The sequence below is a fragment of the Carcharodon carcharias genome (genome assembly GCF_017639515.1).
Source record: "Carcharodon carcharias isolate sCarCar2 chromosome 29 unlocalized genomic scaffold, sCarCar2.pri SUPER_29_unloc_2, whole genome shotgun sequence".
NCBI lineage: Eukaryota > Metazoa > Chordata > Chondrichthyes > Lamniformes > Lamnidae > Carcharodon > Carcharodon carcharias.
In genome coordinates this window covers 716,410-729,888 of record NW_024470665.1, presented here as the reverse complement: position 1 = coordinate 729,888, position 13,479 = coordinate 716,410, and the positions used below count along the sequence as shown (strand labels likewise).

Sequence of the window (13,479 nt, the reverse complement as noted above, 5' to 3'; positions counted from 1 at the left end):
AATCAAGGGGTTCGGGGTGGTTTATATATAGAATAACAGATACCCCGGAGTGAGTTACAGACTGGAATCTAATCGAGGGGCTCGGGATGGTTTATCTATAGAATAACAGATACCCGGGAATAAGTTACAGACTGGAATCCCATCGAGGGCCTCAGGGTGTTTTATATAAGGATTAACAGATACCCGGGAGGGAGTTACAGACTGGAATCTAATCGAGGGGTTCGGGGAGGCTTTATATATAGAATAACAGATACCCCGGAGTGAGTTACAGACTGGATTCTAATCGAGGGGCTCGGGATGGTTTATATATAGAATAACAGATACCCGGGGAGTGAGTTACAAACTGGAATCTAATCGGGGGGTTCAGGGGGGTTTACATACAGAATAACAGATACCCGGGAGTGAGTTACAGACTGGAATCTAATCGACAGGTTCGGGGTGGTTTATATTTGGATAACAGATACCTGGGAGGGAGTTACAGACTGGAATCTAATCGACAGGCTCGGGGATGGTTTATATATAGAATAACAGATACCCGGGAGTGAGTTACAGCCTGGAATCTAATCGACAGGTTCGGGGTGGTTTATGTGTAGAATAACAGATACCTGGTAGGGAGTTACAGCCTGGAATCTAATCGAAGGGTTCGGGGTGGTTTATATACAGAATAACAGATACCCGGGAGGGAGTTACAGACTGGAATCTAATCGAAGGGTTCAGGGAGGTTTAAATACAGAATAACAGATACCCGGGAGTGAGTTACAGACTGGAATCTAATCGAGGGGTTCGGGGTGGTTTATATATAGAATAACAGATGACCGGGAATGAGTTACAGGCTGGAATCTAATCGAGGGGTTCCGGGAGGTTTATATACAGAATAACAGATACCCGGGAGTGCGTTACAGACTGGAATCTAATCGAGGGGTTCGGGGTGGTTTATATATAGAATAACAGATGACCGGAGTGAGTTACAGACTGGAATCTAATCGAGGGGTGCGGGGTGGTTTATATATAGAATAACAGATATCCGGGAGTGAGTTACAGTCTGGAATCTAATCGAGGGACTCGGGTTGGTTTATATATAGAATAACAGATATCCGGGAGTGAGTTACAGTCTGGAATCTAATCGAGTGGCTCGGGTTGGTTTATATATAGAATAACAGATACCCGGGTGGGAGTTACAGACTGGAATCTAATTGAGGGCTCGGGGTGGTTTATAATTAGAATAACAGACACCCGGGAGGGAGTTACAGACTGGAATCTAATCAAGGGGTACAGGGAGGCTTTATATATAGAATAACAGATACCCCGGAGTGAGTTACAGACTGGATTCTAATCGATGGGCTCTGGATGGTTTATATATAGAATATCAGATACCCGGGAGTGAGTTACAGACCGGAAACTAATCGAGGGGCTCGGGATGGTTTATATATATAATATCAGATACCTGGGAGTGAGTTCAGACTGGAATCTAAACGAGGGGTTCGGGGTGGTTTATATATAGAATAACAGATACCCCGGAGTGAGTTACAGACTGGAATCTAATCGAGGGGCTCAGGATGGTTTATCTATAGAATAACAGATACCCGGGAGTGAGTTACAGACTGGAATCCCATCGAGGGCCTCGGGTGTTTTATATATAGAATAACAGATACCCGGTAGGGAGTTACAGACTGGAATCTAATCAAGGGGTTCGGGGAGGTTTATATATAGAATAACAGATACCCGGGAGGGAGTTACAGACTGGAATCTAATTGAGGGCTCGGGGTGGTTTATAATTAGAATAACAGACACCTGGGAGTGAGTTACAGACTGGAATCTAATCGAGGGGCTCGGGTTGGTTTATATATAGAATAACAGATACCCGGGAGGGAGTTACAGACTGGAATCTAATTGAGGACTCGGGGTGGTTTATAATTAGAATAACAGATACCCGGGAGTGAGTTCAGACTGGAATCTAATCAAGGGGTTTGGGGTGGTTTATATATAGAATAACAGATACCCCGGAGTGAGTTACAGACTGGAATCTAATCGAGGGGCTCGGGATGGTTTATCTATAGAATAACAGATACTCGGGAATAAGTTACAGACTGGAATCCCATCGAGGGCCTCAGGGTGTTTTATGTATAGAATAACAGATACCCGGGAGGGAGTTACAGACTGGAATCTAATCGAGGGGTTCAGGGAGGCTTTATATATAGAATAACAGATACCCCGGAGTGAGTTACAGACTGGATTCTAATCGACAGGTTCGGGGTGGTTTATATATAGAATAACAGACACCCGGGAGTGAGTTACAGCCTGGAATCTAATCGACAGGTTCGGGGTGGTTTATATATAGAATAACAGATACCTGGTAGGGAGTTACAGCCTGGAATCTAATCGAAGAGTTCGGGGTGGTTTATATACAGAATAACAGATACCCGGGAGGGAGTTACAGACTGGAATCTAATCGAAGGGTTCAGGGAGGTTTAAATACAGAATAACAGATACCCGGGAGTGAGTTACAGACTGGAATCTAATTGAGGGGTTCGGGGTGGTTTATACATAGAATAACAGATGACCGGGAGTGAGTTACAGACTGGAATCTAATCGAGGGGTTCGGGGTGGTTTATATATAGAATAACAGATACCTGGGAGTGAGTTACAGGCTACAGGCTGGAATCCAATCGAGGGGTTCGGGGGGGTTTATATACAGAATAACAGATACCTGGGAATGAGTTACAGACTGGAATCTAATCGAGGGGTTCGGGGTGGTTTATATATAGAATAACAGATACCCGGGAGTGAGTTACAGACTGGAATCTAATCGAGGGGTTCGAGGTGGTTTATATATAGAATAACAGATACCCGGGCCTGAGTTACAGACTGGAATCTAATCCAGGGGTTCGAGGTGGTTTATATATAGAATAACAGATATCCGGGAATGAGTTACAGTCTGGAATCTAATCGAGGGACTCGGGTTGGTTTATATATAGAATAACAGATACCCGGGAGTGAGTTACAGTCTGGAATCTAATCGAGGGGCTCGGGTTGGTTTATATATAGAATAACAGATACCCGGGAATGAGTTACAGACTGGAATCTAATTGAGGGCTCAGGGTGGTTAATATATAGAATAACAGATACCCGGGAGGGGAGTTACAGACTGGAATCTAATCGAGGGGTTCGGGGAGGCTTTATATATAGAATAACAGATACCCCGGAGTGAGTTACAGACTGGATTCTAATCGAGGGGCTCGGGATGGTTTATATACAGAATAACAGATACCAGGAAGTGAGTTACAGACTGGAATCTAATCGGGGGGTTCAGGGGGTTTACATATAGAATAACAGATACCCGGGAGTGAGTTACAGACTGGAATCTAATCGACAGGTTTGGGGTGGTTTATATTTGGATAACAGATACCCGGGAGGGAGTTACAGACCGGAATCTGATCGAGGGGTTCAGGGTGATTTATGTACAGAATAACAGATACCCGGGAGTGAGTTACAGACTGCAATCTGATCGAGGGGTTCAGGGTGATTTATGTACAGAATAACAGATACCCGGGAGTGAGTTACAGACTGGAATCTAATCGAGGGTTTCGGGGAGGTTTATATATAGAATAACTGATACCCGGGAGTGAGTTACAGACTGGAATCTAATCGAGGGGCTCGGGTTGGTTTATATATAGAATAACAGATACCCGGGAGGGAGTTACAGACTGGAATCTAATTGAGGGCTCGGGGTGGTTTATAATTAGAATAACAGATACCCGGGAGTGAGTTCAGACTGGAATCTAATCAAGGGGTTCGGGGTGGTTTATATATAGAATAACAGATACCCCGGAGTGAGTTACAGACTGGAATCTAATCGAGGGGCTCGGGATGGTTTATCTATAGAATAACAGATACCCGGGAATAAGTTACAGACTGGAATCCCATCGAGGGCCTCAGGGTGTTTTATATAAGGATTAACAGATACCCGGGAGGGAGTTACAGACTGGAATCTAATCGAGGGGTTCGGGGAGGCTTTATATATAGAATAACAGATACCCCGGAGTGAGTTACAGACTGGATTCTAATCGAGGGGCTCGGGATGGTTTATATATAGAATAACAGATACCCGGGAGTGAGTTACAAACTGGAATCTAATCGGGGGGTTCAGGGGGGTTTACATACAGAATAACAGATACCCGGGAGTGAGTTACAGACTGGAATCTAATCGACAGGTTCGGGGTGGTTTATATTTGGATAACAGATACCTGGGAGGGAGTTACAGACTGGAATCTAATCGACAGGCTCGGGATGGTTTATATATAGAATAACAGATACCCGGGAGTGAGTTACAGCCTGGAATCTAATCGACAGGTTCGGGGTGGTTTATGTGTAGAATAACAGATACCTGGTAGGGAGTTACAGCCTGGAATCTAATCGAAGGGTTCGGGGTGGTTTATATACAGAATAACAGATACCCGGGAGGGAGTTACAGACTGGAATCTAATCGAAGGGTTCAGGGAGGTTTAAATACAGAATAACAGATACCCGGGAGTGAGTTACAGACTGGAATCTAATCGAGGGGTTCGGGGTGGTTTATATATAGAATAACAGATGACCGGGAATGAGTTACAGGCTGGAATCTAATCGAGGGGTTCCGGGAGGTTTATATACAGAATAACAGATATCCGGGAGTGCGTTACAGACTGGAATCTAATCGAGGGGTTCGGGGTGGTTTATATATAGAATAACAGATGACCGGAGTGAGTTACAGACTGGAATCTAATCGAGGGGTGCGGGGTGGTTTATATATAGAATAACAGATATCCGGGAGTGAGTTACAGTCTGGAATCTAATCGAGGGACTCGGGTTGGTTTATATATAGAATAACAGATATCCGGGAGTGAGTTACAGTCTGGAATCTAATCGAGTGGCTCGGGTTGGTTTATATATAGAATAACAGATACCCGGGAATGAGTTACAGACTGGAATCTAATTGAGGGCTCAGGGTGGTTAATATATAGAATAACAGATACCCGGGAGGGAGTTACAGACTGGAATCTAATCAAGGGGTTCGGGGAGGCTTTATATATAGAATAACAGATACCCCGGAGCGAGTTACAGACTGAAATCTAATTGAGGGGCTCGGGATGGTTCATATATAGAATATCAGATACCCGGGAGTGAGTTACAGACTGGAATCTAATCGAGATTTTCGGGGAGGTTTATATATAGAATAACAGATACCTGGGAGTGAGTTACAGACTGGAATCTAATCGAGGGGTTCGGGGTGGTTTATATATAGAATAACAGATACCTGGGAGTGAGTTACAGACTGGAATCTGATCGAGGGGTTCAGGGTGATTTATGTACAGAATAACAGATACCCGGGAGTGAGTTACAGACTGGAATCTAATCGAGGGGCTCGGGATGTTTTATATATAGAATATCAGATACCCGGGGTTGAGTTCAGACTGGAATCTAATCGAGGGGTTCGAGGTGGTTTATATATAGAATAACAGATACCCCGGAGTGAGTTACAGACTGGAATCTAATCGAGGGGCTCGGGACGGTTTATATATAGAATATCAGATACCCGGGCGTGAGTTGCAGACTGGAATCTAATCGAGGGGCTCGGGATGGTTTATATATAGAATATCAGATACCCGGGAGTGAGTTACAGACTGGAATCCCATCGAGGGATACGGTGGGGGGGGTATATATACAGAATAACAGATACCCGGGAGTGAGTTACAGACTGGAATCTAATCGAGGGGTTTGGGGAGGTTTATATATAGAATAACAGATACCCGGGAGTGAGTTACAGACTGGAATCTAATCAAGGTGTTCGGGGTGGTTTATATATAGAATAACAGATACCCGGGAGTGAGTTACAGACTGGAATCTGATCGCGGGGTTCAGGGTGATTTATGTATAGAATAACAGATACCCGGGAGTGAGTTACAGACTGGAATCTAATCGAGGGGTTCGGGGTGGTTTATATATAGAGTTACAGATACCCGGCAGTGATTTACAGACTGGAATCTGATTGAGGGGTTCAGGGTGATTTATGTATAGAATAACAGATACCCGGGAGTGAGTTACAGACTGGAATCTAATTAAGGGTTTCGGGGAGTTTTATATATAGAATAACAGATCCCCGGGAGTGAGTTACAGACTGGAATCTAATCGAGGGGCTCGGGATGGTTTATATATAGAATATCAGATACCCCGGAGTGAGTTCAGACTGGAATCTAATCGAGGGGTTCGGGGTGGTTTATATATAGAATAACAGATACCCCGGAGTGAGTTACAGACTGGAATCTAATCGAGGGGTTCGGGGTGGTTTATATATAGAATAACAGATAACCCGGAGTGAGTTACAGACTGGAATCTAATCGAGGGGCTCAGGATGGTTTATATATAGAATATCTGATACCTGGGCGTGAGTTACAGACTGGAATCTAATCGAGGGGCTCGGGATGGTTTATATATATAGAATATCAGATACCCGGGCGTGAGTTACAGACTGGAATCTAATCCAGGGGTTCGAGGTGGTTTATATATAGAATAACAGATACCCGGGAGTGAGTTACAGCCTGGAATCTAATCGAAGGGTTCGGGGTGGTTTATATATAGAATAACAGATACCTGGGAGTGAGTTACAGACTGGAATCTAATCGAGGGGTTCGGGGTGGTTTATGTATAGAATAACAGATAATGGGAGTGAGTTACAGACTGGAATCTAATCGAGGGGTTCGGGGTGGTTTATATATAGAATAACAGATAGCAGGCAGTGTGAGTTGCGAACGGATTACTGTTGCCTTTGCTGCAGTAACTGTCAGGAAAGGATTCCCCAATAATCCTGCTCCCACCTTGGCTGAATTGCTTGGTGTCGTGTGTCGGTGTGGAGCTGCTCGGAGGAGAGTTCATGAGCCACCAGAACTCAGCGCTCTCTGTGCCGTGTTCACTGGCAGCACGCTCTCGGTCCTCTCGGCTCAGTGGACTGCCGTGTCGGAATCGCTGGATATACCTGGGTGCAAACAGACAGCGGGAGAAAAGGGGTTAGAGGTTTAAGAAACCCCTCACACAGCAGTAAGGAGAAGGTTAACATGCTCCAACCCAATCGGCACAGGACCAGGAGGAGGCCCATTCAGCCCCCTCGAGCCTGTTCCACAGGACCAGGAGGAGGCCCATTCAGCCCCCTCGAGCCTGTTACACAGGACCAGGAGGAGGCCCATTCAGCCCCCTCGAGCCTGTTACACAGGACCAGGAGGAGGCCCATTCAGCCCCCTCGAGCCTGTTACACAGGACCAGGAGGAGGCCCATTCAGCCCCCTCGAGCCTGTTACACAGGACCAGGAGGAGGCCCATTCAGCCCCCTCGAGCCTGTTACACAGGACCAGGAGGAGGCCCATTCAGCCCCCTCGAGCCTGTTACACATGACCAGGAGGAGGCCCATTCAGCCCCCTCGAGCCTGTTACACAGGAACAGGAGGAGGCCCATTCAGCCCCCCTCGAGCCTGTTACACAGGAACAGGAGGAGGCCCATTCAGCCCCCTCGAGCCTGTTACACAGGAACAGGAGGAGGACCATTCAACCCCCTCGAGCCTGTTACACAGGACCAGGAGGAGGCCCATTCAGCCCCCTCGAGCCTGTTACACAGGAACAGGAGGAGGCCATTCAGCCCCCCTCGAGCCTGTTACACGGGAACAGGAGGAGGCCATTCAGCCCACTCGAGCCTGTTACACAGGAACAGGAGGAGGCCATTCAGCCCCCTCGAGCCTGTTACACAGGAACAGGAGGAGGCCATTCATCTCCCTCGAGCCTGTTACATAGGAACAGGAGGAGGCCATTCATCCCCCTCGAGCCTGTTACATAGGAACAGGAGGAGGCCATTCATCCCCCTCGAGCCTGTTACACAGGAACAGGAGGAGGCCATTTATCCCCCTCGAGCCTGTTACACAGGAACAGGAGGAGGCCCATTCAGCCCCCTCGAGCCTGTTGCACAGGAACAGGAGGAGGCCCATTCAGCCCCTTGAGCCTGTTACACAGGACCAGGAGGAGGCCCATTCAGCCCCCTCGAGCCTGTTACACAGGAACAGGAGGAGGCCATTCAGCCCCCTCGAGCCTGTTACATAGGATCAGGAGGAGGCCATTCATCCCCCTCGAGCCTGTTACATAGGAACAGGAGGAGGCCATTCATCCCCCTCGAGCCTGTTACACAGAAACAGGAGGAGGCCCATTCAGCCCCCTCGAGCCTGTTACACAGGAACAGGAGGAGGCCATTCAGCCCCCTCGAGCCTGTTACATAGGATCAGGAGGAGGCCATTCATCCCCCTCGAGCCTGTTACATAGGAACAGGAGGAGGCCATTCATCCCCCTCGAGCCTGTTACACAGGAACAGGAGGAGGCCCATTCAGCCCCCTCGAGCCTGTTACACAGGAACAGGAGGAGGCCCATTCAGCCCCCTCGAGCCTGTTACACAGGAACAGGAGGAGGCCCATTCAGCCCCTTGAGCCTGTTACACAGGAACAGGAGGAGGCCATTCGGCCCCCTCGAGCCTGTTACACAGGAACAGGAGGAGGCCCATTTAGCCCCCTCGAGCCTGTTACGTAGGAACAGGAGGAGGCCCATTCAGCCCCCTCGAGCCTGTTACACAGGAACAGGAGGAGGCCCATTCAGCCCCCTCGAGCCTGTTACACAGGAACAGGAGGAGGCCCACTCAGCCCCCTCGAGCCTGTTACACAGGAACAGGAGGAGGCCCATTCAGCCCCCTCGAGCCTGTTACACAGGAACAGGAGGAGGTCCATTCAGCCCTCTCGAGCCTGTTCCTCCAGTGAATAAGTGCACTGTGATCAGGAATCCAGACTGATTTCCCTTCTGTCTCTAACCCAGAGGGGTCCAGGCAAGGTTCGTGAGGCTGATTTATAACTTCAATGCTGCTCTCACTCACTTGGCTATGACTGAACTCTCCGTGGGTGCATCCTTTGGACTTTCTGACCAGTCTGTGTCTGCACGATCCATCCCGCGGGATTGCAGCGATTCTCCTGTCGACCCTGCTCGATCCTGTCCGCCCAACGTTCCCTCGGGAGCCAGCACGGAGCTGATCTCGGTTGACGGCCAGGACTCCTCCGTGGGGCTGTCCGATCCAGGCTCTGACAGCTCTCCCTGCGCAGTCAGACGCTCAGCGGGTGCCGGTGAATTGCGAGAGGCCGCTGGTCTCAGCCCGGGTTCGAGGGGCTGGCATTTTCCCGCCAGCGGTACCTGAGAACGAAACGGCATTCAGACATTCCACAGCAGTTACAAAATCCCTCCAGCACCGTTCACCATCATGGCGCGCCCCAAAGCTTCCTGGCCGGTGGAATACTCCTTTCTGTCTCGAGCAGAGCTCACAGACAGCACCCTCCATTAACACCCCTCCCCCCCCCGCCTCACCATACTCTCAATCCTCAACCCACCTCACCTTTCCTCCTCGAGGTTGGAGCGGCCTTCGGGGCGAGGATGGGTGGTAGTGACTGCGAACGGAGAGTGATTCTCCAAAAGGGTTTTGTCGGTTAAACAGGGAGCTGTCAGACAGAGGGAGAGAAATGTCAGGATAACACCACTGGCAAATCCATCACTCCGTCCTGGGCACCCTCCCTCCCTCCCTCCCTCCCCTTCACTCCACCCCTTCACTCCCCCCCTTAACCCCGTCAATACCCAAACTCCCTCTCTCCCCTTCACTCCACCCGTTCAATACCCAAACTCCCTCTCTCCCCTTAACCCCGTCAATACCCAAGCACCCTCCCCCTCAACCCTGTCAATACCCAAACTCCCTCCCTCCCCTTCACTCCACCCATTAACCCCGTCAATACCCAAACTCCCTGCCTCCTACCCCCACTTCACTCCACCCCTTAACTCCGTCAATACTCAAACTCCCTCCCTCCCCTTCACTCCACCCCTTAACTCCGTCAATACCCAAACTCCCTCCCCCTCCCCTTCACGCCACCCCTTAACCCCGTCAATACCCAAACTCCCTCCCTCCTACCCCCACTTCACTCCCCCCCTTAACCGCATCAATACCCAAACTCCCTCCCTCCTTCACTCCACCCCTTAACCCCGTCAATACCCAAACTCCTTCCCTCCTACCCCCACTTCACTCCACCCCTTAACCTCATCAATACCCAAACTCCCTCCCTCCTTCACGCCACCCCTTAACCCCGTCAATATCCAAACTCCCTCCCCCTCCCCAGTCCCTTAATCCCTCAGTCTCTCACTTTTCTCCCCCTCAGTCCCGCCCCCTTTCCCCCATCGGTCTCACACCCCCCTTTCCCCCCTCAGTCCACTCCCTCACTCTCAGCCTCTTCCCTCCCCCAGCCTCTCCTCTCCCTCACCAATCCCCTCACTCCCTCACCCTCTCACGCACCCCCTCTCCCTCACCCTCTCACCCACCCCCACTCCCTCACCCCCACTCCCTCTCACCCACCCCCTCTCTCCCTCACCCCCCACCCTCACTCCCTCTCCCTCACCCACCCCCTTCCCCCCTCCCTCACCCCCTTCCCCACCCTCACCCCCTCATTCCTTCCCTCACCCTCTCCCTCCCTCACCCCCACTCCTTCCCTCTTCCTCACCCCTCTCTCTCTCATCCTCAACCCCTCCAACACCCTCTCCTTCACTCACTCCCTCACCCCCACTCTCTCCCTCCCTCTCCCTCACCCACCACCCCCCCCTACCCCCCATCCCTCCCTCACCCCCCCCCACCCCCCCATCCCTCCCTCACCCCCCCATCCCTCCCTCACACCCCACCCCCCATCTTTCCCTCACCCCCGTCCCTCCCTCAACCCCCAACCCCCTACCCCCCATCCCTCCCTCCCCCCACCCTCCCTACCTACCTCCCTCCCTCACCACCTCCCCCTCCCTACCCCCCTCCCTCACCCCCCCCACCCCTCCCTACCCCCCTCCCTCACCCCCCCCACCCCTCCCTACCCCCCTCCCTCATCCCTCACACCTCTCCCTACCCCCCTCCCTCACCCCCCCCACCCCTCCCTACCCCCTCCCTCACCCCCTACCCCCCATCCCTCCCTCACACCCCCCTCCTCACCCCCCCACCCTCCCTACCTACCTCCCTCCCTCACCACCTCCCCCTCCCTACCCCCCTCCCTCACCCCCCCACCCCTCCCTACCCCCCTCCCTCACCCCCCCACCCCTCCCTACCCCCCCCTCCTCCATCCCTCACACCTCTCCCTACCCTCCTCCCTCACCCCCCCACCCCTCCCTACCCCCTCCCTCACCCCCTACCCCTCCCTACCCCCCTCCCTCATCCCTCACACCCCTAACTACCCCCCTCTCTCATCCCTCACACCCCTAACTACCCCCCTCCCTCATCCCTCACACCCCTAACTACCCCCTCCCTCATCCCTCACACCCCTAACTACCCCCTCCCTCATCCCTCACACCCCAACTACCCCCCTCCCTCATCCCTCACACCCCTAACTACCCCCCTCCCTCATCCCTCACACCCCTAACTACCCCCTCCCTCATCCCTCACACCCCTAACTACCCCCTCCCTCATCCCTCACACCCCTAACTACCCCCCCTCCCTCATACCCCTCCCCTCCTCACCCCCCACCCCTCACCTCACCCCCACCCTCACCCCCCTCACCCTCACCCACCGTCACCCTCACCCCCCTCCCCTCACCCCCCTCACCCTCACCCCCCCGCACCCTCACCCCCCTCACCCCCACCCTCACCCCCCGCCTCACCCCCCGCACCCTCACCCTCACCCCCCGCACCCCCACCCTCACCCCCCGCACCCTCACCCCCCTCACCCCCACCCTCACCCCCCGCACCCTCACCCCCACCCTCACCCCCCGCACCCTCACCCCCCCTCACCCCCACCCTCACCCCCCGCACCCTCACCCCCTCACCCCCACCCTCACCCCCCTCACCCCCACCCTCACCCTCACCCCCCTCACCCCCACCCTCACCCCCCGCACCCTCACCCCCCTCACCCCCCGCACCCCCACCCCCCTCACGCCCCACCCTCACCCCCCGCACCCTCACCCCCCTCAGCCCCACCCACCGTCACCCCCACCCACCGTCACCCTCACCCTCACCCACCGTCACCCTCACCCCCACCCCCCCACCCTCACCCTCCTCACCCTCACCCACCGTCACCCTCACCCACCGTCACCCTCACCCCCCGCACCCTCACCCCCCTCACCCCCCGCACCCCCACCCCCCTCACCCCCACCCTCACCCCCCCGCACTCCTCACCCCCCCTCAGCCCCACCCACCGTCACCCCCCACCCACCGTCACCCTCACCCTCACCCACCGTCACCCTCACCCCCACCCCCCCCACCCTCACCCTCCTCACCCTCACCCCCCTCACCCCCCCTCACCCTCACCCCCCGCACCCTCACCCCCCTCACCCTCACCCCCCGCACCCTCACCCCCCTCACCCTCACCCCCCTCACCCTCACCCACCGTCACCCTCACCCCCCGCACCCTCACCCCCCTCACCCACCGTCACCCTCACCCCCCTCACCCTCACCCCCCTCACCCACCGTCACCCTCACCCCCCTCACCCCCCTCACCCTCACCCACCGTCACCCTCACCCCCACCCTCACCCCCCGCACCCTCACCCCCCTCACCCTCACCCCCCTCACCCTCACCCCCCCCTCACCCTCACCCCCCGCACCCTCACCCTCACCCCCCCTCACCCTCACCCCCCTCACCCCCCTCACCCTCACCCCCCCTCACCCCCCTCACCCTCACCCCCCTCACCCTCACCCCCCCTCACCCCCCTCACCCTCACCCCCCCTCACCCTCACCCCCCGCACCCCCCCTCCCCCTCACCCCCCCTCACCCCCCTCACCCTCACCCCCCTCACCCCCCCTCACCCTCACCCCCCCCGCACCCTCACCCCCCTCACCCTCACCCCCCTCACCCCCCCGCACCCTCACCCCCCCCTCCCCCTCACCCTCACCCCCCCCACCCCCACCCCCCCTCACCCTCACCCTCCCTCACCCTCAACCCACCTCTCCCTCAACCCCCCTCACCCGCAGCCCCCCCGCACCCTTCAGCTCCCCCTCACCTCACCCCCCCTCACCCGCAGCCCCCCCTCACACCCCCGCACCCTCATCCCCCCTCACCCTCAGCCCCCCTCACCCTCACCCGCAGCCCCCCTCACCCTCAGCCCCCCTCACCCTCACTCCCCTCTCCCTCACCCCCCTCACCCGCTCCTCACCCTCACCCCCCGCACCCCCCCCTCACCCTCACCCTCCCGCACCCTCACCCCCCGCACCCCCCTCTCACACTCACCCCCCCCCTCACACCTCACGCCCTCTCACCCGCCCCGCAACCTCACCCCCCGCCTCACCCTCACGCCACTCACCCCCTCTCACCCCCCTCACCCGCACCCCTCTCACACCCCTCTCACCCGCAGGCCCCTCCACCCTGCACCCCCCTCACCCTCACCCCCCGCACCCTCACCCCCCCGCACCCTCACCCTCACCCCCC

At 54.7% G+C, this 13,479-nt stretch overlaps 1 protein-coding gene across 1 annotated transcript in view; it reads right to left on the bottom strand.

Moving 5' to 3' along the window:
- Positions 1–13,479, bottom strand: part of LOC121274023 (proline and serine-rich protein 3-like) — a 193,015-nt gene that overhangs the window by 178,357 nt on the left and 1,179 nt on the right. Inside the window, exons 2-4 of the mRNA XM_041181153.1 lie at positions 9,441–9,543; positions 8,931–9,241; positions 6,852–7,009 (exon numbers count right to left, since the gene is read on the bottom strand). Of these exons, the coding sequence (XP_041037087.1) occupies positions 6,852–7,009; positions 8,931–9,241; positions 9,441–9,543 (572 nt within the window). The remainder of the gene's footprint in view (positions 1–6,851; positions 7,010–8,930; positions 9,242–9,440; positions 9,544–13,479) is intronic.